Consider the following 24,771-nt stretch of genomic DNA (forward strand, 5'->3'; position numbering starts at 1 on the left):
CAGAAACCCATACTTACAATCACATTATGAATCTGCAGAAACCCATACTTACAATCACATTATGAATCTGCAGAAACCCACACTTACAATCACATTATGAATCTGCAGAAACCCACACTTACAATCACATTATGAATCAGCAGAAACCCACACTTACAATCACATTATGAATCAGCAGAAACCCACACTTACAATCACATTATGAATCAGCAGAAACCCACACTTACAATCACATTATGAATCAGCAGAAACCCACACTTACAATCACATTATGAATCAGCAGAAACCCACACTTACAATCACATTATGAATGAGCAGAAACCCAAACTTACAATCACATTATGAATCAGCAGAAACCCACACTTACAATCACATTATGAATCAGCAGAAACCCACACTTACAATCACATTAAGAATCAGCAGAAACCCACACTTACAATCACATTATGAATCAGCAGAAACCCACACTTACACACACTCCAGGTCTCAATAGTTCACTGGCCACCTCTTCAATCTTCCCACTAGCTCTAAAACTGCAGCCACAGCACCAACTTCATCTGGCAAAACACACACACGCCACTAGACAGGACAGTGTGTGTACACAGACACAAAACACACACACGCCACTAGACAGGACAGTTTGTGTACACAGACACAAAACACACACAGTAACACACGTGTTCATGCTCACACAGCCACCATACATGACCCAAGACTAGTTGGAAGCCCAGTATCACCTACAGTAAGCTCATTCTGGCAGACACACCCAAAGCAGGCCAGTGTAGAATCTGTGCGTGGATGTGTGTGTGGACATATGGTGGAGAGGGTAGGCTGAGTGCAGGCCTCTCCTCTAGCCAACAGCCTCTGGGAAGTTTGCAGTACATTTCGGTGAATAACTGTCAAAGTTACAGTATGATTATTTAACAAAGGAGGAAAGATAGATATGGTAGCGCTCTTTTAGATTTTGGTTTGGTCGTTTAAAAATACACATCACAAAAATACCATAGCACTCCAGACAGCAGTCTTCCACACGAGTTACAGGCATCTCTGCATCTCTCCCTGTGGAGATTCTACTGGTTTCCTACAATAGACATGATAAAAGAGATCAGTACTACACAGTTCAAATCACATCCTCTAGGGCTGTATAGTATTGACAACAAACACCAGGGGATTGAAAGGAGACTTTCTATTGTCAACATTCTGCCTGCAGGGCCTTTGTCGAGACTTCACAGGGTCTCCTCTCCCTTCCCCTGGTACAGGAATAGATCGCTACACATTATCATATGACAGCCATGTATATGTGGTGGATGTATGGCCAAATAAATAGATATGTATCTTTATTCTGATTCAGAGGGGTTGGGTTAAATGAGGAAGACACATTTCAGTTGAATGCATTCAGTTCTACAACTGACTAGGTAGTCAGTTTCCCTTTCCCTACTTTCCTAATATAATAGGATTCTCCAGATAGATGCTTTTGGCTTGTCTTCTGTCCTGTCATCCTATGACCATCAGGTGGTGCTGTTTGGCCTGTCTACTGTAGCTCTGCCTCTCTGGCACTCTCTGGTGGACAGTACAAAGAACTGTCATAGTACTGAACCACCTAGAGTGGTTTACACTCCTCGTCTCCTCTCCTTCATCTGTGCTGATATGGAAACACTGGAGAGGTGAAACCAATATGACGGATGTCATTTCCCCTCCTTCACTAGGTCACAAGCCTGTCATTGTCAGACAGTGCAAATGAAGGAGAGGAGAGGAGAGGAGAGGAGAGGAGAGGAGGAGAGGAGAGGAGAGGAGAGGAGAGGAGAGGAGATGAGAGGAGAGGAGAGGAGAGGAGAGGAGAGGAGAGGAGAGGAGAGGAGAGGAGAGGAGAACTCTGTGACTATCGGAGATGAACCTGGGGGGGGGGTACTTCAGGGTGATCCTCAAGGGCCCTCTCTCTGTAGGGTGTTGTTCTCCCGCCTCTCTGCTGCTTACCTTTTAATCAGCAGCTGATTCACAGCCAGTAAACTGGCTGAGTGGACTCTTTAGCCAATCAATAGCTTTAATTATTCAATTAAGATCTAAGGAGACAGGAAAGCAGAAGACTGCAACTCTGGAAGAAGTGGAACAGGAGGAGGAGAAGGAGGGGGAGGAAGAGGAACAGGAGGAGGAGAAGGAGGGGGAGGAAGAGAAGGAGGGGGGGAGGAGGGAGAGGGGGAGGAGGAGAGAGGAGTGGGATAGGAGTGGGTGTATGTGTGTTTGGTGTGTGTGAGAGAGAGGCAATAACCCCACTCCCCCCTCTCTCTCCTAGTTGACCTGATCAGCACTACAGTAAGTGTAGTAATCTATGTCCTGCAGCTCACTCTCAGACTCTCACTGTATTTCTGCTGTTTTATTCCAGAAAAGCCGTCACAAGGACATGTTTTTGCCACAACAACCCATAACTCTGAGGGTTTCTGCTGATGCGTCCTTGTCGGCTGCTGTTATTTGATAAAACGAAAGAAGGAGCCATATCTATAAGTGCTATAGCCATCTTGATTTGTTAACATTGGATTATTCGTGGGTTACAGCACTGCACCAAATGATGCACCTCTTTCTGTTCAGGCCCATCTGCTCATCTTCCACTGAGCAGGCCAGTCCTTTCAGTTGTGTGGTTTGTAAGATCAGTGATGGTTTCTGTGTTGTGTTGTGGTTTGTTCCACACAGGGGAATTGGAAAGCAGGGATTTCAATGTCAAGGTAAGGATTATTGGATCATAAATTATCATTAATCAGCCGATCATTACCATTTTTTATAACACATTTTACAAATGCATTTGTCCAAAGACGTTAACAGCAATTATACCATTGATGAAGGAATATTTTATCTTGGTATTGATTGATTGTTTTTGACATTGAACCCCTAGTGAACATTCGTGATCACAATGACATTCAGCAGTTAGTTTTTTTATTTGACAAAGACTAGAACACACACATTGTCCACATTATTCTTGGAATCAGATGAGGTTTTTATAGGGATCAAATGGATTTGGATGTAGTAATGTGTCTTTCTGCTCTGTGTTTTGTGGCAGTGTGCAGTTTCTCTGTCCACAAGCGATGTCACGAGTATGTAACCTTCACCTGTCCTGGAGCCCCCACTGCTCCTACAGAAGTGAGTCAATCTTCCCCCTTCTCCCAGCTTTTACACTCACCTTCCATCCCTCCTCCCATATCCATCCCTCCTTCCTTCCTTCCATCCATCATTCCACACAGCCACACACACACACACACACACACACACACCTGTCCCTCTGTCAGTCAGTCCTCCACTCCGCCTTTACTGTCATTCATCCTTATATAGATCTTTACGTCTCTCCATCTATTCATCCCTCCACTCCACACTTCCCCTTTTCAGGCCTCCCTCACTCCTCCCTTTATCTTGCCAATCCATCCAGAGAGAGGAAGAGAAAGAGAGAGAATGACGGAGAAGATAAAACAAAGAGGAGGGAGGAGGAGTGAGGGATCCAGGTTGAGAGGGGGAGGAAGACTGAGAGACATGAGCAGAGGTAGAGAGGGTGAACAGATTGCTCTCTCTCTCTGTCTCTCTTTGGGATTTCAAAGAGGTTTGTCTTTTTTCAGACTTTCATCTGCCAGCTAAATAAACTGGATCAGAAATTAGGTCAGAGAGAGAGAGGGAGAGAGAGAGAGAGAGAGAGAGAGCACACTATTGAGTGTATGTGTGTGTGTATGCGAGGGAGAACGATTGACAGGGTGGAATTGGGAGGAAGAGCTTGGCTCAGAAACTGCCTGATGGAGAGAGAGCGAGAGTTGGCAGAGAATGAAAGAGGTGGGGAGAGTTCTCAAAGTTAAGCTCAGAGGGTGTGAGATGGGGTTTGGGGAGTAGAGAGGGCGAGGAGAGGAAGACAGACAGTTCGAGAGGAAGGGGATGTGGATGGGGAAGAAACTGATAAGCTGAAAAGCAGATAGAGATGATTCAGGCTTCCCCAGGAACACATTCCATTAACATATCTAACATATCTCTTCCCAGCAGAGAAATGTAATTGGTTGCCATGAATATACCACTCTCAAACTCTCCCTCGTTTCTCCTCATTTCCCCCTGTTTATGACAACACAAAAACATGAGGATGTTCCTCTCTCAATGACTTACTACTCTCTGTCTGTCTGTCTGAATAACTTACTACTCTCATGTCTGTCTGTCTGTCTGTCTGTCTGTCTGTCTGTCTGTCTGTCTGTCTGTCTGTCTGTCTGTCTGTCTGTCTGTCTGTCTGTCTGTCTCAATAACTTACTACTCTCATGTCTGTCTGTCTGAATGACTTACTCCTCTCATGTCTCTCTCTGTCTGTCTCATTGACTTACTACTCTCCTGTCTGTCTGTCTCAATGACTTACTCCTCTCCTGTCTGTCTGTCTCAGTGACTTACTCCTCTCATGTCTATCTGTCTCAATGACTTACTACTCTCATGTCTGTCTGTCTGTCTGTCTCAATGACTTACTACTCTCATGTCTGTCTGTCTCATTGACTTACTACTCTCCTGTCTGTCTGTCTCAATGGCTTACTACTCTCATGTCTGTCTGTCTGTCTGAATGACTTACTCCTCTCATGTCTCTCAATTCAATTCAATTCAAGGGCTTTATTGGCATGGGAAACATGTGTTAACATTGCCAAAGCAAGTGAGGTAGACAACATACAAAGTGAATATATAAAGTGAAAAACTTATAAAAAGTGAAAGACTTACTCCTCTCCTGTCTGTCTGTCTCAATGACTTACTACTCTCATGTCTGTCTGTCTCAATGACTTACTACTTTCATGTCTGTCTGTCTGTCTGTCTCAATGACTTACTACTTTCATGTCTGTCTGTCTGTCTCAATGACTTACTACTCTCATGTCTGTCCCAATGACTTAATACTCTCATGTCTGTCCCAATGACTTACTACTCTCATGTCTGTCTGTTTCAATGATACTACTCTCATGTCTGTCTGTCTCCATGGCTTACTACTCTCATGTCTGTCTGTCTGAATGACTTACTCCTCTCATGTCTGTCCCAATGACTTACTACTCTCATGTCTGTCCCAATGACTTACTACTCTCATGTCTGTTTTTTTTTTTACCTTTATTTTACTAGGCAAGTCAGTTAAGAACAAATTCTTATTTTCAATGACGGCCTAGGAACAGTGGGTTAACTGACTGTTCAGGGGCAGAACAACAGATTTGTACCTTGTCAGCTCGGGGATTCGAACTTGCAACCTTTCGGTTACTAGTCCAACGCTCTAACCACTAGGCTAACCTGCGCCCCAATGACTTACTACTCTCATGTCTGTCCCAATGACTTACTCCTCTCATGTCTGTCCCAATGACGTACTCCTCTAATGTCTGTCCCAATGACTTACTCCTCTCATGTCTGTCCCAATGACGTACTCCTCTAATGTCTGTCCCAATGACTTACTACTCTCATGTCTGTCCCAATGACTTACTACTCTCATGTCTGTCCCAATGACTTACTACTCTCATGTCTGTCCCAATGACTTACTACTCTCATGTCTGTCCCAATGACTTACTACTCTCATGTCTGTCCCAATGACTTACTACTCTCATGTCTGTCCCAATGACTTACTACTCTCATGTCTGTCTGTCTGTCTCTCCGTCTGTCTGTCTGTCTCAATGGCTTACTACTCTCATGTCTGTCTGTCTGTCTGTCTGAATGACTTACTCCTCTCATGTCTCTCTCTGTCTGTCTCATTGACTTACTACTCTCCTGTCTGTCTGTCTCAATGGCTTACTACTCTCATGTCTGTCTGTCTGTCTGAATGACTTACTCCTCTCATGTCTCTCTCTGTCTGTCTCATTGACTTACTCCTCGCCTGTCTGTCTGTCTCAATGACTTACTACTCTCATGTCTGTCTGTCTCAATGACTTACTACTCTCATGTCTGTCTGTCTGTCTGAATGACTTACTCCTCTCATGTCTCTCTCTGTCTGTCTCATTGACTTACTACTCTCGTGTCTTTCTGTCTCTTTCTCTCTCTCAGGACTTGAAGAGTAAACACAGATTTCGACCTCAGACCTACACTTCTCCAACGTTCTGTGATCACTGTGGTTCTCTGCTCTATGGCCTTATCCAACAGGGCATGAAATGCTCCTGTAAGTAACCAGACGTTCTGTTTCAAGTTTTATTAGCCAAAATGCTGACTTGCAGGTTCCTTCTCGACAATGCAACAACAATAAGACATAATAAAAGATAAGAATACCAACATAAAGTAAATGGCTCAGTAGAACAGAATAAACATTTTAGCATAAGTATAATACAGGAAGGCACAAGTTATAGTCCAATATTTACATGTGTTCTGGGGACGGGGGGATTGGGGGGAAAGTGTTTACATTGTGCAGTATTTATCAATCATAATAAGAGCAGCAGTTGTGATGTGTGTGTGGCATGAATGTAAAGTATATGTGTGTGAGTGGTTTCTTACCACGTGTTATTATCTCTCTGTGTGTGTGTGTGTGTGTGTGTGTGTGTGTGTGTGTGTGTGTGTGTGTGCGTGCGTGCGTGCGTGCGTGCGTGCGTGCGTGCGTGCGTGCGTCTATACTTGTGTGCATGTACTACAGGTTGTGAGATGAATGTCCACAAGCGTTGTGAGAGCCTGGTGCCCAGCCTGTGTGGTCAAGATCATACAGAGAAGAGAGGCAGGATCCACCTGACCGTCCGGGGAGAGAACGAGGACATCTTCATCACAGGTCACAACTAAGGGTTAAGAAGAGTTGTCCCTAACCACTAATAGAGACAGGGTTTACATGTCTCTGTCACCCGGTGGTGTTGCCCCTAACCACTGATAGAGACATGGGTTACATGTCTCTGTCACCCGGTGGTGTTGTCCCTAACCACTGATAGAGACAGGGGTTACATGTCTCTGTCACCCGGTGGTGTTGTCCCTAACCACTGATAGAGACAGGGGTTACATGTCTCTGTCACCCGGTGGTGTTGCCCCTAACCACTGATAGAGACAGGGGTTACATGTCTCTGTCACCCGGTGGTGTTGTCCCTAACCACTGATAGAGACAGGGGTTACATGTCTCTGTCACCCGGTGGTGTTGTCCCTAACCACTGATAGAGACAGGGGTTACATGTCTCTGTCACCCGGTGGTGTTGTCCCTAACCACTGATAGAGACAGGGGTTACATGTCTCTGTCACCCGGTGGTGTTGCCCTAACCACTGATAGAGACAAGGGTTACATGTCTGTGTCACCCGGTGGTGTTGTCCCTAACCACTGATAGAGACAGGGGTTACATGTCTCTGTCACCCGGTGGTGTTGTCCCTAACCACTGATAGAGACAAGGGTTACATGTCTGTGTCACCCGGTGGTGTTGTCCCTAACCACTGATAGAGACAGGGGTTACATGTCTCTGTCACCCGGTGGTGTTGTCCCTAACCACTGATAGAGACAGGGGTTACATGTCTCTGTCACCCGGTGGTGTTGTCCCTAACCACTGATAGAGACAGGGGTTACATGTCTCTGTCACCCGGTGGTGTTGCCCCTAACCACTGATAGAGACAGGGGTTACATGTCTCTGTCACCCGGTGGTGTTGTCCCTAACCACTGATAGAGACAGGGGTTACATGTCTCTGTCACCCGGTGGTGTTGTCCCTAACCACTGATAGAGACAGGGGTTACATGTCTCTGTCACCCGGTGGTGTTGTCCCTAACCACTGATAGAGACAGGGGTTACATGTCTCTGTCACCCGGTGGTGTTGTCCCTAACCACTGATAGAGACAGGGGTTACATGTCTCTGTCACCCGGTGGTGTTGCCCCTAACCACTGATAGAGACAGGGGTTACATGTCTCTGTCACCCGGTGGTGTTGCCCCTAACCACTGATAGAGACAGGGGTTACATGTCTCTGTCACCTGGTGGTGTTGCCCCTAACCACTGATAGAGACAGGGGTTACATGTCTCTGTCACCCGGTGGTGTTGTCCCTAACCACTGATAGAGACAGGGGTTACATGTCTCTGTCACCTGGTGGTGTTGCCCCTAACCACTGATAGAGACAGGGGTTACATGTCTCTGTCACCCGGTGGTGTTGCCCCTAACCACTGATAGAGACAGGGGTTACATGTCTCTGTCACCTGGTGGTGTTGCCCCTAACCACTGATAGAGACAGGGGTTACATGTCTCTGTCACCCGGTGGTGTTGCCCCTAACCACTGATAGAGACAGGGGTTACATGTCTCTGTCACCAGGTGGTGTAAAGTACTAAGTAAAAATACTTTAAAGTTCTACTTAAGTCATTTTTTAGGCTATATGTACTTTACTTTACTATATATATTTTTGACAACTTTTACTTTTACTTCACTACATTCCTAAATAAAATAATGTACTATTTTTACTCCATACATTTTCCCTGACACCCAAAATTACTTGTTACATTTCGAATGCTTAGCAGGACATGATAATGGTCCAATTCACACACTTATCAATTGAACATCCCTGGTCATCCCTACTGCCTCTGATCTGCCAGACTCATTGAACACAAGTACTTCGTATGTAAATAATGTCTGAGTGTTGGAGTGTGCCCCTGGCTATCTGTAAAAATATATATATATATATGAAAATTGTGCCATCTGGTTATAAGGAATTTGAAATTTTTTATACTTTTACTTTTACTTTTGATTCTTAAGTATATTTAATAAACCAAATACTTTTAGACTTTTACTCCAGCAGTATTTTACAGGGTGACTTTTACTTTTACTTGAGTAATTTTCTATTAAAACTTCTTATGGCTTAGATCCCGTTAACGGGATGATATGACAACAGCCAGTGAAAGTGCAGGGCGCCAAATTCAAAACAACAGAAATCTCATAATTAAAATTCCTCAAACATACATGTATCTTATACCATTTTAAAGGTAATCTTGTTGTTAATCCCACCACATTGTCCGATTTCAAATAGGCTTTACAGCGAAAGCACCACAAATGATTATGTTAGGTGACCACCAACTCATAGAAAAACCCAGCCATTTTTCCAGCCAAAGAGAGGAATCACAAAAAGCACAAATAGTGATTAAATTAAACACTAACCTTTGATGATTTTCATCAGATGACATTCTACTCAAGTATGACAATTGGATACTTTTTCCACCACTGATGTCACGCTACCATTCACACTGTCAGGTACTGACCACTAGGTGGAGTGGGGGAGCTGAATACAGGCACACACTCCCACAAGTCATGCTCTCTGTGGTGCATCTACAGATGCCATATCTTAATTTGATCATCCTATTGTAGCAGAATTTTCATGCACAGAAGGAATTGTAAACGTGTAGTGTTTTCAAGTTTAAACTGGCTTCTAAAGTTTGTAATTTCAGACTAGATTTGCCCTAATACAATTTTTATCATCCCCTACAAAAAAAATGTACATTCATCATAATCAACATAATATTCACATTTCCTGTTGCTGCATGATTATTTTCCTGCTGTAAGAAACTGGGTCAAATTAAGATCAGATGGCACCTGTATGGCCATCTATGCTATCCATTGTCTGACTGTTTCTCTGTCTCTCTTTCTCTCTCTCACCCTCTCCCTCCCTCTTTCCCTCCACCCCCCTCGCTCCCCCCTCAGTGCGGGAGGCTCGTAACCTGATCCCCATGGACCCCAATGGTCTGTCTGACCCCTACGTGAAGCTCAAGCTAATCCCTGACCCTAAGAGCCAGAGCAAACAGAAGACCAAGACTATCCGCTCCACACTCAACCCCGTCTGGAACGAGAGCTTCACCTTGTGAGTGTGTGTGTGTGTGTGTGTGTGTGTGTGTGTGTGTGTGTGTGTGTGTGTGTGTGTGTGTGTGTGTGTGTGTGTGTGTGTGTGTGTGTGTGTGTGTGTGTGTGTGTGTGTGTGTGTGTGTGTGTGTGTGTGTGTGTGTGTGTGTGTGTGTGTGTGTGTGACTGTGTACATCATTAGAAGAATACCAGGGCAGTGGTTCTAGTGATCATGTTTGTGTGTGTGTGTGTACCAGTAGTTCTGGGAACTCTGCACAGGGAACTAGACTTGTGTTAGCCCCAGGAGCTTTATCTCAGTGGACTGACATGGTCTTGAGGTGTGCAGATGACTGGAGGTCGGATACCTGGTCGGTAACCTCTTTCACTCCCATCTCTCTCCCCAGCTCGGTGCGTGGGCGGCAGTGGGACCGTCGTCTGTCGGTGGAGGTGTGGGATTGGGATCGTACGTCTCGGAATGACTTCATGGGATCGCTGTCGTTCGGAGTGAGCGAGATATTCCGTCACTCAGTTAGCGGCTGGTTCAAACTGCTGGATCAGGATGAGGGAGAGTACTACAACATGCCTGTCCCTGACGAAAATGTAAGACATACTCTCATGCAGTGGATTATGGGTAGTGTAGTTAGAGTTATAGAATACATATATTATATATAACTATTGGTATATATAGGTTAGACTCGGAGTATGACCAAACAAAATGTGTGTGAGTTCCCTCACTTTGGCCACCAGGGTGCAGGAGTGCTTCATTAAAATCCATACATTGCAGGTTTGTGTGTGTGTGGATGTGTGTGACAGTTTTATTATAACAAAGACCTCCCCCCCTCCCCCTCCTCTCTTCAATAGGAGCCTAGTGGTCTAGATGCTATTCCCCCCTCCCTTCTCCCCCCCTCCCTGAGGCCTGCCCCTGTGTCTGTGTCTGTCCCTGTCCCCGTGTCTGTCCTGTCCCCCTCAGCCCCGTCAGTCCCCTGTCTGGCCACCCTAACTGCAGGACCGGTCAAGCCCAGGGTTTGCCTCCAGGACTTCAACTTCCTCATGGTGCTGGGAAAAGGCAGCTTCGGAAAGGTACTGAAACACACCTACACCTGCCTGTAGACACACTGTAATAAACATAACACACCTATCTGTTGACACACTGTAATAGACATTACACACCTGTCTGTAGACACACTGTAATAAACATAACACACTGTAATAAACATAACACACTGTAATAAACATAACACACTGTAATAAACATAACACACCTGCCTGTTGATACACTGTAATAAACATAACACACCTGCCTGTTGATACACTGTAATAAACATAACACACCTGTCTCTAAACACACTGTAATACACATAACACACCTGTCTGTAGACACACTGTAATAAACATAACACACCTGTCTGTTGACACACTGTAATAAACATAACACACCTGTCTGTAGACACATAATAAACATAACACACCTGTCTGTAGACACACTGTAATGAACATAACACACCTGTCTGTAGACACACTGTAATAAACATAACACACCTGTCTGTTGACACACTGTAATAAACATAACACACCTGTCTGTTGACACACTGTAATAAACATAACACACCTGTCTGTAGACACACTGTAATAAACATAACACACTGTAATAAACATAACACACCTGTCTGTAGACACACTGTAATAAACATAACACACCTGTCTGTTGACACACTGTAATAAACATAACACACCTGTCTGTAGACACACTGTAATAAACATAACACACTGTAATAAACATAACACACCTGTCTGTAGACACACTGTAATAAACATAACACACCTGTCTGTAGACACACTGTAATAAACATAACACACCTGTCTGTAGACACACTGTAATAAACATAACACACCTATCTGTAGACACACTGTAATAAACATAACACACCTGCCTGTAGACACACTGTAATAAACATAACACACCTGTCAGTAGACACATAATAAACATAACACACCTGTCTGTAGACACACTGTAATAAACATAACACACCTGTCTGTTGACACACTGTAATAAACATAACACACCTGTCTGTTGACACACTGTAATAAACATAACACACCTGTCAGTAGACACATAATAAACATAACACACCTGTCTGTAGACACACTGTAATAAACATAACACACCTGTCTGTTGACACACTGTAATAAACATAACACACCTGTCTGTAGACACACTAATAAACATAACACACCTGTCAGTAGACACACTGTAATAAACATAACACACCTGTCTGTAGACACACTGTAATAAACATAACACACCTGTCAGTAGACACATAATAAACATAACACACCTGTCTGTAGACACACTGTAATAAACATAACACACCTGTCTGTAGACACACTGTAATAAACATAACACACCTGCCTGTAGACACATAATAAACATAACACACCTGTCTGTAGACACACTGTAATAAACATAACACACCTGTCTGTAGACACACTGTAATAAACATAACACACCTGCCTGTAGACACATAATAAACATAACACACCTGTCTGTAGACACACTGTAATAAACATAACACACTGTAATAAACATAACACACTGTAATAAACATAACACACTGTAATAAACATAACACACCTGTCTGTAGACACACTGTAATAAACATAACACACCTGCCTGTAGACACACTGTAATAAACATAACACACCTGTCTGTAGACACACTGTAATAAACATAACACACTGTAATAAACATAACACACCTGTCTGTAGACACACTGTAATAAGCATAACACACCTGTCTGTAGACACACTGTAATAAACATAACACACCTGTCTGTAGACACACTGTAATAAACATAACACACGGTAATAAACATAACACACTGTAATAAACATAACACACCTGCCTGTAGACACACTGTAATAAACATAACACACCTGTCTGTAGACACACTGTAATAAACATAACACACCTATCTGTAGACACACTGTAATAAACATAACACACCTGTCTGTAGACACACTGTAATAAACATAACACACCTGCCTGTAGACACACTGTAATAAACATAACACACCTGTCTGTAGACACACTGTAATAAACATAACACACCTGTCTGTAGACACACTGTAATAAACATAACACACCTGTCTGTAGACACACTGTAATAAACATAACACACCTGTCTGTAGACACACTGTAATAAACATAACACACCTGTCTGTAGACACACTGTAATAAACATAACACACCTGTCTGTTAACACACTGTAATAAACATAACACACCTATCTGTAGACACACTGTAATAAACATAACACACCTGTCTGTAGACACACTGTAATAAACATAACACACCTGTCTGTAGACACACTGTAATAAACATAACACACCTGTCTGTAGACACACTGTAATAAACATAACACACCTGTCTGTAGACACACTGTAATAAACATAACACACCTGTCTGTAGACACACTGTAATAAACATAACACACCTATCTGTAGACACACTGTAATAAACATAACACACCTGCCTGTAGACACACTGTAATAAACATAACACACCTGTCAGTAGACACATAATAAACATAACACACCTGTCTGTAGACACACTGTAATAAACATAACACACCTGTCTGTTGACACACTGTAATAAACATAACACACCTGTCTGTTGACACACTGTAATAAACATAACACACCTGTCAGTAGACACATAATAAACATAACACACCTGTCTGTAGACACACTGTAATAAACATAACACACCTGTCTGTAGACACACTGTAATAAACATAACACACCTGCCTGTAGACACACTGTAATAAACATAACACACCTGTCTGTTGACACACTGTAATAAACATAACACACCTGTCTGTTGACACACTGTAATAAACATAACACACCTGTCTGTAGACACATAATAAACATAACACACCTGTCTGTAGACACACTGTAATAAACATAACACACCTGTCTGTAGACACACTGTAATAAACATAACACACCTGTCTGTTGACACACTGTAATAAACATAACACACCTGTCTGTAGACACATAATAAACATAACACACCTGTCTGTAGACACACTGTAATAAACATAACACACCTGTCTGTAGACACACTGTAATAAACATAACTCACCTGTCTGTTGACACACTGTAATAAACATAACACACCTGTCAGTAGACACATAATAAACATAACACACCTGTCTGTAGACACACTGTAATAAACATAACACACCTGTCTGTAGACACACTGTAATAAACATAACACACCTATCTGTAGACACACTGTAATAAACATAACACACCTGTCTGTAGACACACTGTAATAAACATAACACACCTGTCTGTAGACACACTGTAATAAACATAACACACCTGTCTGTAGACACACTGTAATAAACATAACACACCTGTCTGTAGACACACTGTAATAAACATAACACACCTGTCTGTAGACACACTGTAATAAACATAACACACCTGTCTGTAGACACACTGTAATAAACATAACACACCTATCTGTAGACACACTGTAATAAACATAACACACCTGCCTGTAGACACACTGTAATAAACATAACACACCTGTCAGTAGACACATAATAAACATAACACACCTGTCTGTAGACACACTGTAATAAACATAACACACCTGTCTGTTGACACACTGTAATAAACATAACACACCTGTCTGTTGACACACTGTAATAAACATAACACACCTGTCAGTAGACACATAATAAACATAACACACCTGTCTGTAGACACACTGTAATAAACATAACACACCTGTCTGTAGACACACTGTAATAAACATAACACACCTGCCTGTAGACACACTGTAATAAACATAACAGACCTGTCTGTTGACACACTGTATTAAACATAACACACCTGTCTGTTGACACACTGTAATAAACATAACACACCTGTCTGTAGACACATAATAAACATAACACACCTGTCTGTAGACACACTGTAATAAACATAACACACCTGTCTGTAGACACACTGTAATAAACATAACACACCTGTCTGTTGACACACTGTAATAAACATAACACACCTGTCTGTAGACACATAATAAACATAACACACCTGTCTGTAGACACACTGTAATACACATAACACACCTGTCTGTTAACACACTGTAATAAACATAACACACCTGTCTGTAGACACACTGTAATACACATAACACACCTGTCTGCTGACACACTGTAATAAACATAACACACCTGCCTGTAGACATACTGTAATAAACATAACACACCTGTCTGTAGACACACTGTAATAAACATAACACACCTGTCTGTTGACACACTGTAATAAACATAACACACCTGTCTGTAGACACACTGTAATACACATAACACACCTGTCTGTAGACACACTGTAATAAACATAACACACTGTAATACACATAACACACCTGTCTGTAAACACATTGTAATACACATAACACACCTGTCTGTAGACACACTGTAATAAACATAACACACCTGTCTGTAGACACACTGTAATAAACATAACACACCTGCCTGTAGACATACTGTAATAAACATAACACACCTGCCTGTAGACATACTGTAATAAACATAACACACCTGTCTGTAGACACACTGTAATAAACATAACACACCTGCCTGTAGACATACTGTAATAAACATAACACACCTGCCTGTAGACATACTGTAATAAACATAACACACCTGCCTGTAGACATACTGTAATAAACATAACACACCTGTCTGTAGACACACTGTAATAAACATAACACACCTGTCTGTAAACACACTGTAATACACATAACACACCTATCTGTAGACACACTGTAATAAACATAACACACCTGTCTGTAGACACACTGTAATAAACATAACACACCTGTCTGTAGACACACTGTAATAAACATAACACACTGTAATAAACATAACACACCTGTCTGTAGACACACTGTAATAAACATAACACACCTGTCTGTAGACACACTGTAATAAACATAACACACCTGTCTGTAGACACACTGTAATAAACATAACACACTGTAATAAACATAACACACCTGTCTGTAGACACACTGTAATAAACATAACACACTGTAATAAACATAACACACCTGTCTGTTGACACACTGTAATAAACATAACACACCTGTCAGTAGACACACTGTAATAAACATAACACACCTGTCTGTAGACACACTGTAATAAACATAACACACCTGTCTGTAGACACACTGTAATAAACATAACACACCTGTCTGTAGACACACTGTAATACACATAACACACCTGTCTGTAGACACACTGTAATAAACATAACACACCTGTCTGTAGACACACTGTAATAAACATAACACACCTGTCTGTAGACACACTGTAATAAACATAACACACCTGTCTGTAGACACACTGTAATAAACATAACACACCTGTCTGTAGACACACTGTAATAAACATAACACACCTATCTGTAGACACACTGTAATAAACATAACACACCTGCCTGTAGACACACTGTAATAAACATAACACACCTGTCAGTAGACACATAATAAACATAACACACCTGTCTGTTGACACACTGTAATAAACATAACACACCTGTCTGTTGACACACTGTAATAAACATAACACACCTGTCTGTAGACATACTGTAATAAACATAACACACCTGTCTGTAGACACACGGTAATAAACATAACACACTGTAATAAACATAACACACCTGTCAGTAGACACACTGTAATAAACATAACACACCTGTCTGTAGACATACTGTAATAAACATAACACACCTGTCTGTAGACACACTGTAATAAACATAACACACCTATCTGTAGACACACTGTAATAAACATAACACACCTGCCTGTAGACACACTGTAATAAACATAACACACCTGTCTGTTGACACACTGTAATAAACATAACACACCTGTCTGTAGACACACTGTAATAAACATAACACACCTGTCTGTAGACACACTGTAATAAACATAACACACCTGTCTGTAGACACACTGTAATAAACATAACACACCTGTCTGTAGACACACTGCAATAAACATAACACACCTGTCTGTAGACACACTGTAATAAACATAACACACTGTAATAAACATAACACACCTGTCTGTTGACACACTGTAATAAACATAACACATCTGTCAGTAGACACACTGTAATAAACATAACACACCTGTCTGTAGACACACTGTAATAAACATAACACACCTGTCTGTAGACACACTGTAATAAACATAACACACCTATCTGTAGACACACTGTAATAAACATAACACACCTGCCTGTAGACACACTGTAATAAACATAACACACCTGTCAGTAGACACATAATAAACATAACACACCTGTCTGTTGACACACTGTAATAAACATAACACACCTGTCTGTTGACACACTGTAATAAACATAACACACCTGTCAGTAGACACATAATAAACATAACACACCTGTCTGTAGACACACTGTAATAAACATAACACACCTGTCTGTAGACACACTGTAATAAACATAACACACGGTAATAAACATAACACACTGTAATAAACATAACACACCTGTCAGTAGACACACTGTAATAAACATAACACACCTGTCTGTTGACACACTGTATTAAACATAACACACCTGTCTGTTGACACACTGTAATAAACATAACACACCTGTCTGTAGACACATAATAAACATAACACACCTGTCTGTAGACACACTGTAATAAACATAACACACCTGTCTGTAGACACACTGTAATAAACATAACACACCTGTCTGTTGACACACTGTAATAAACATAACACACCTGTCTGTAGACACACTGTAATAAACATAACTCACCTGTCTGTTGACACACTGTAATAAACATAACACACCTGTCAGTAGACACATAATAAACATAACACACCTGTCTGTAGACACACTGTAATAAACATAACACACCTGTCTGTAGACACACTGTAATAAACATAACACACCTGTCTGTAGACACACTGTAATAAACATAACACACCTGTCTGTAGACACACTGTAATAAACATAACACACCTGTCTGTAGACACACTGTAATAAACATAACACACCTGTCTGTTGACACACTGTAATAAACATAACACACCTATCTGTAGACACACTGTAATACACATAACACACCTGTCTGTTAACACACTGTAATAAACATAACACACCTGTCAGTAGACACACTGTAATAAACATAACACACCTGTCTGTTGACACACTGTATTAAACATAACACACCTGTCTGTTGACACACTGTAATAAACATAACACACCTGTCTGTAGACACATAATAAACATAACACACCTGTCTGTAGACACACTGTAATAAACATAACACACCTGTCTGTAGACACACTGTAATAAACATAACACACCTGTCTGTTGACACACTGTAATAAACATAACACACCTGTCTGTAGACACACTGTAATAAACATAACTCACCTGTCTGTTGACACACTGTAATAAACATAACACACCTGTCAGTAGACACATAATAAACATAACACACCTGTCTGTAGACACACTGTAATAAACATAACACACCTGTCTGTAGACACACTGTAATAAACATAACACACCTGTCTGTAGACACACTGTAATAAACATAACACACCTGTCTGTAGACACACTGTAATAAACATAACACACCTGTCTGTAGACACACTGTAATAAACATAACACACCTGTCTGTTGACACACTGTAATAAACATAACACACCTATCTGTAGACACACTGTAATACACATAACACACCTGTCTGTTAACACACTGTAATAAACATAACACACCTGTCTGTAGACACACTGTAATACACATAACACACCTGTCTGCTGACACACTGTAATAAACATAACACACCTGCCTGTAGACATACTGTAATAAACATAACACACCTGTCTGTAGACACACTGTAATAAACATAACACACCTGTCTGTTGACACACTGTAATAAACATAACACACCTGTCTGTAGACACACTGTAATACACATAACACACCTGTCTGTAGACACACTGTAATAAACATAACACACCTGTCTGTAAACACACTGTAATAAACATAACACACCTGTCTGTAGACACACTGCAATAAACATAACACACCTGTCAGTAGACACACTGTAATAAACATAACACACCTATCTGTAGACACACTGTAATAAACATAACACACCTGTCTGTAGACACACTGTAATAAACATAACACACCTGTCTGTAGACACACTGCAATAAACATAACACACCTGCCTGTAGACACACTGTAATAAACATAACACACCTATCTGTAGACACACTGTAATAAACATAACACACCTGTCTGTAGACACACTGTAATAAACATAACACACCTGTCTGTAGACACACTGTAATAAACATAACACACTGTAATAAACATAACACACCTGTCTGTAGACACACTGTAATAAACATAACACACCTGTCTGTAGACACACTGTAATAAACATAACACACCTGTCTGTAGACACACTGTAATAAACATAACACACCTGTCTGTAGACACACTGTAATAAACATAACACACCTGTCTGTAGACACACTGTAATAAACATAACACACCTGTCTGTAGACACACTGTAATAAACATAACACACCTGTCTGTAGACACACTGTAATAAACATAACACACCTGTCTGTTGACACACTGTAATAAACATAACACACCTATCTGTAGACACACTGTAATACACATAACACACCTGTCTGTTAACACACTGTAATAAACATAACACACCTGTCTGTAGACACACTGTAATACACATATCACACCTGTCTGCTTACACACTGTAATAAACATAACACACCTGCCTGTAGACACACTGTAATAAACATAACACACCTGTCTGTAGACATACTGTAATAAACATAACACACCTGTCTGTTGACACACTGTAATAAACATAACACACCTGTCTGTAGACACACTGTAATACACATAACAAACCTGTCTGTAGACACACTGTAATAAACATAACACACCTGTCTGTAGACACACTGTAATAAACATAACACACCTGTCTGTTGACACACTGTAATAAACATAACACACCTGTCTGTAGACACACTGTAATACACATAACACACCTGTCTGTAGACACACTGTAATAAACATAACACACCTGTCTGTAAACACACTGTAATAAACATAACACACCTGTCTGTAGACACACTGCAATAAACATAACACACCTGCCTGTAGACACACTGTAATAAACATAACACACCTATCTGTAGACACACTGTAATAAACATAACACACCTGTCTGTAGACACACTGTAATAAACATAACACACCTGTCTGTAGACACACTGCAATAAACATAACACACCTGCCTGTAGACACACTGTAATAAACATAACACACCTATCTGTAGACACACTGTAATAAACATAACACACCTGTCTGTAGACACACTGTAATAAACATAACACACCTGTCTGTAGACACACTGTAATAAACATAACACACTGTAATAAACATAACACACCTGTCTGTAGACACACTGTAATAAACATAACACACCTGTCTGTAGACACACTGTAATAAACATAACACACCTGTCTGTAGACACACTGTAATAAACATAACACACCTGTCTGTAGACACACTGTAATAAACATAACACACCTGTCTGTAGACACACTGTAATAAACATAACACACCTGTCTGTAGACACACTGTAATAAACATAACACACCTGTCTGTAGACACACTGTAATAAACATAACACACCTGTCTGTTGACACACTGTAATAAACATAACACACCTATCTGTAGACACACTGTAATACACATAACACACCTGTCTGTTAACACACTGTAATAAACATAACACACCTGTCTGTAGACACACTGTAATACACATATCACACCTGTCTGCTTACACACTGTAATAAACATAACACACCTGCCTGTAGACACACTGTAATAAACATAACACACCTGTCTGTAGACATACTGTAATAAACATAACACACCTGTCTGTTGACACACTGTAATAAACATAACACACCTGTCTGTAGACACACTGTAATACACATAACACACCTGTCTGTAGACACACTGTAATAAACATAACACACCTGTCTGTAGACACACTGTAATAAACATAACACACCTGTCTGTAGACACACTGTAATAAACATAACACACCTGCCTGTAGACACACTGTAATAAACATAACACACCTGTCTGTAGACACACTGTAATAAACATAACACACCATAATAAACATAACACACCTGCCTGTAGACACACTGTAATAAACATAACACACCTGTCTGTAGACACACTGTAATAAAATAAACATAACACACTGTAATAAACATAACACACCTGTCTGTAGACACACTGCAATAAACATAACACACCTGCCTGTAGACACACTGTAATAAACATAACACACCTGTCTGTAGACACACTGTAATAAACATAACACACCTGCCTGTAGACACACTGTAATAAACATAACACACCTGTCTGTAGACACACTGTAATAAACATAACACACTGTAATAAACATAACACACCTGTCTGTAGACACACTGCAATAAACATAACACACCTGCCTGTAGACACACTGTAATAAACATAACACACCTATCTGTAGACACACTGTAATAAACATAACACACCTGTCTGTAGACACACTGTAATAAACATAACACACCTGTCTGTAGACACACTGTAATAAACATAACACACTGTAATAAACATAACACACCTGTCTGTAGACACACTGTAATAAACATAACACACCTGTCTGTAGACACACTGTAATAAACATAACACACCTGTCTGTAGACACACTGTAATAAACATAACACACCTGTCTGTAGACACACTGTAATAAACATAACACACCTGTCTGTAGACACACTGTAATAAACATAACACACCTGTCTGTAGACACACTGTAATAAACATAACACACCTGTCTGTAGACACACTGTAATAAACATAACACACCTGTCTGTTGACACACTGTAATAAACATAACACACCTATCTGTAGACACACTGTAATACACATAACACACCTGTCTGTTAACACACTGTAATAAACATAACACACCTGTCTGTAGACACACTGTAATACACATATCACACCTGTCTGCTTACACACTGTAATAAACATAACACACCTGCCTGTAGACACACTGTAATAAACATAACACACCTGTCTGTAGACATACTGTAATAAACATAACACACCTGTCTGTTGACACACTGTAATAAACATAACACACCTGTCTGTAGACACACTGTAATACACATAACACACCTGTCTGTAGACACACTGTAATAAACATAACACACCTGTCTGTAGACACACTGTAATAAACATAACACACCTGTCTGTTGACACACTGTAATAAACATAACACACCTGTCTGTAGACACACTGTAATACACATAACACACCTGTCTGTAGACACACTGTAATAAACATAACACACCTGTCTGTAAACACACTGTAATAAACATAACACACCTGTCTGTAGACACACTGCAATAAACATAACACACCTGCCTGTAGACACACTGTAATAAACATAACACACCTATCTGTAGACACACTGTAATAAACATAACACACCTGTCTGTAGACACACTGTAATAAACATAACACACCTGTCTGTAGACACACTGCAATAAACATAACACACCTGCCTGTAGACACACTGTAATAAACATAACACACCTATCTGTAGACACACTGTAATAAACATAACACACCTGTCTGTAGACACACTGTAATAAACATAACACACCTGTCTGTAGACACACTGTAATAAACATAACACACTGTAATAAACATAACACACCTGTCTGTAGACACACTGTAATAAACATAACACACCTGTCTGTAGACACACTGTAATAAACATAACACACCTGTCTGTAGACACACTGTAATAAACATAACACACCTGTCTGTAGACACACTGTAATAAACATAACACACCTGTCTGTAGACACACTGTAATAAACATAACACACCTGTCTGTAGACACACTGTAATAAACATAACACACCTGTCTGTAGACACACTGTAATAAACATAACACACCTGTCTGTTGACACACTGTAATAAACATAACACACCTATCTGTAGACACACTGTAATACACATAACACACCTGTCTGTTAACACACTGTAATAAACATAACACACCTGTCTGTAGACACACTGTAATACACATATCACACCTGTCTGCTTACACACTGTAATAAACATAACACACCTGCCTGTAGACACACTGTAATAAACATAACACACCTGTCTGTAGACATACTGTAATAAACATAACACACCTGTCTGTTGACACACTGTAATAAACATAACACACCTGTCTGTAGACACACTGTAATACACATAACACACCTGTCTGTAGACACACTGTAATAAACATAACACACCTGTCTGTAGACACACTGTAATAAACATAACACACCTGTCTGTAGACACACTGTAATAAACATAACACACCTGCCTGTAGACACACTGTAATAAACATAACACACCTGTCTGTAGACACACTGTAATAAACATAACACACCATAATAAACATAACACACCTGCCTGTAGACACACTGTAATAAACATAACACACCTGTCTGTAGACACACTGTAATAAACATAACACACTGTAATAAACATAACACACCTGTCTGTAGACACACTGCAATAAACATAACACACCTGCCTGTAGACACACTGTAATAAACATAACACACCTGTCTGTAGACACACTGTAATAAACATAACACACCTGCCTGTAGACACACTGTAATAAACATAACACACCTGTCTGTAGACACACTGTAATAAACATAACACACTGTAATAAACATAACACACCTGTCTGTAGACACACTGCAATAAACATAACACACCTGCCTGTAGACACACTGTAATAGACATTACACACCTGTCTGTAGACACACTGTAATAAACATAACACACCTGTCTGTAGACACACGGTAATAAACATAACACACCTGTCTGTAGACACACTGTAATAAACATAACACACCTGCCTGTAGACACACTGTAATAAACATAACACACCTGTCTGTAGACACACTGTAATAAACATAACACACCTATCTGTAGACACACTGTAATAAACATAACACACCTTTCTGTAGACACACTGTAATAAACATAACACACCTGTCTGTAGACACACTGTAATAAACATAACACACCTGTCTGTAGACACACTGTAATAAACATAACACACCTGTCTGTAGACACACTGTAATAAACATAACACACCTGCCTGTAGACACACTGTAATAAACATAACACACCTGTCTGTTGACACACTGTAATAAACATAACACACCTGCCTGTAGACACACATAATAAACATAACACACCTGTCTGTAGACACACTGTACTAAACATAACACACCTGTCTGTAGACACACTGTAATAAACATAACACACCTGTCTGTAGACACATAATAAACATAACACACCTGTCTGTAGACACACTGTACTAAACATAACACACCTGTCTGTAGACACACTGTAATAAACATAACACACCTGTCAGTAGACACATAATAAACATAACACACCTGTCTGTAGACACACTGTAATAAACATAACACACCTGTCTGTAGACACACTGTAATAAACATAACACACCTGTCTGTAGACACACTGTAATAAACATAACACACCTGTCTGTAGACACACTGTAATAAACATAACACACCTGTCTGTTGACACACTGTAATAAACATAACACACCTATCTGTAGACACACTGTAATACACATAACACACCTGTCTGTTAACACACTGTAATAAACATAACACACCTGTCTGTAGACACACTGTAATACACATAACACACCTGTCTGCTGACACACTGTAATAAACATAACACACCTGCCTGTAGACACACTGTAATAAACATAACACACCTGTCTGTAGACACACTGTAATAAACA

The 24,771-nt window shown here is 40.5% G+C and overlaps 1 protein-coding gene across 1 annotated transcript in view; it reads left to right on the forward strand.

The window, feature by feature from the left end:
* Positions 1-24,771, forward strand: part of LOC115127826 (protein kinase C alpha type-like) — a 50,911-nt gene that overhangs the window by 12,457 nt on the left and 13,683 nt on the right. Inside the window, 7 exon segments of the mRNA XM_065027107.1 lie at positions 2,686-2,717; positions 3,050-3,129; positions 6,004-6,115; positions 6,581-6,709; positions 9,589-9,745; positions 10,128-10,323; positions 10,585-10,803. Of these exon segments, the coding sequence (XP_064883179.1) occupies positions 2,686-2,717; positions 3,050-3,129; positions 6,004-6,115; positions 6,581-6,709; positions 9,589-9,745; positions 10,128-10,323; positions 10,585-10,803 (925 nt within the window).

This window comes from Oncorhynchus nerka, linkage group LG14 (genome assembly GCF_034236695.1).
Source record: "Oncorhynchus nerka isolate Pitt River linkage group LG14, Oner_Uvic_2.0, whole genome shotgun sequence".
NCBI classification, from domain to species: Eukaryota; Metazoa; Chordata; class Actinopteri; order Salmoniformes; family Salmonidae; genus Oncorhynchus; species Oncorhynchus nerka.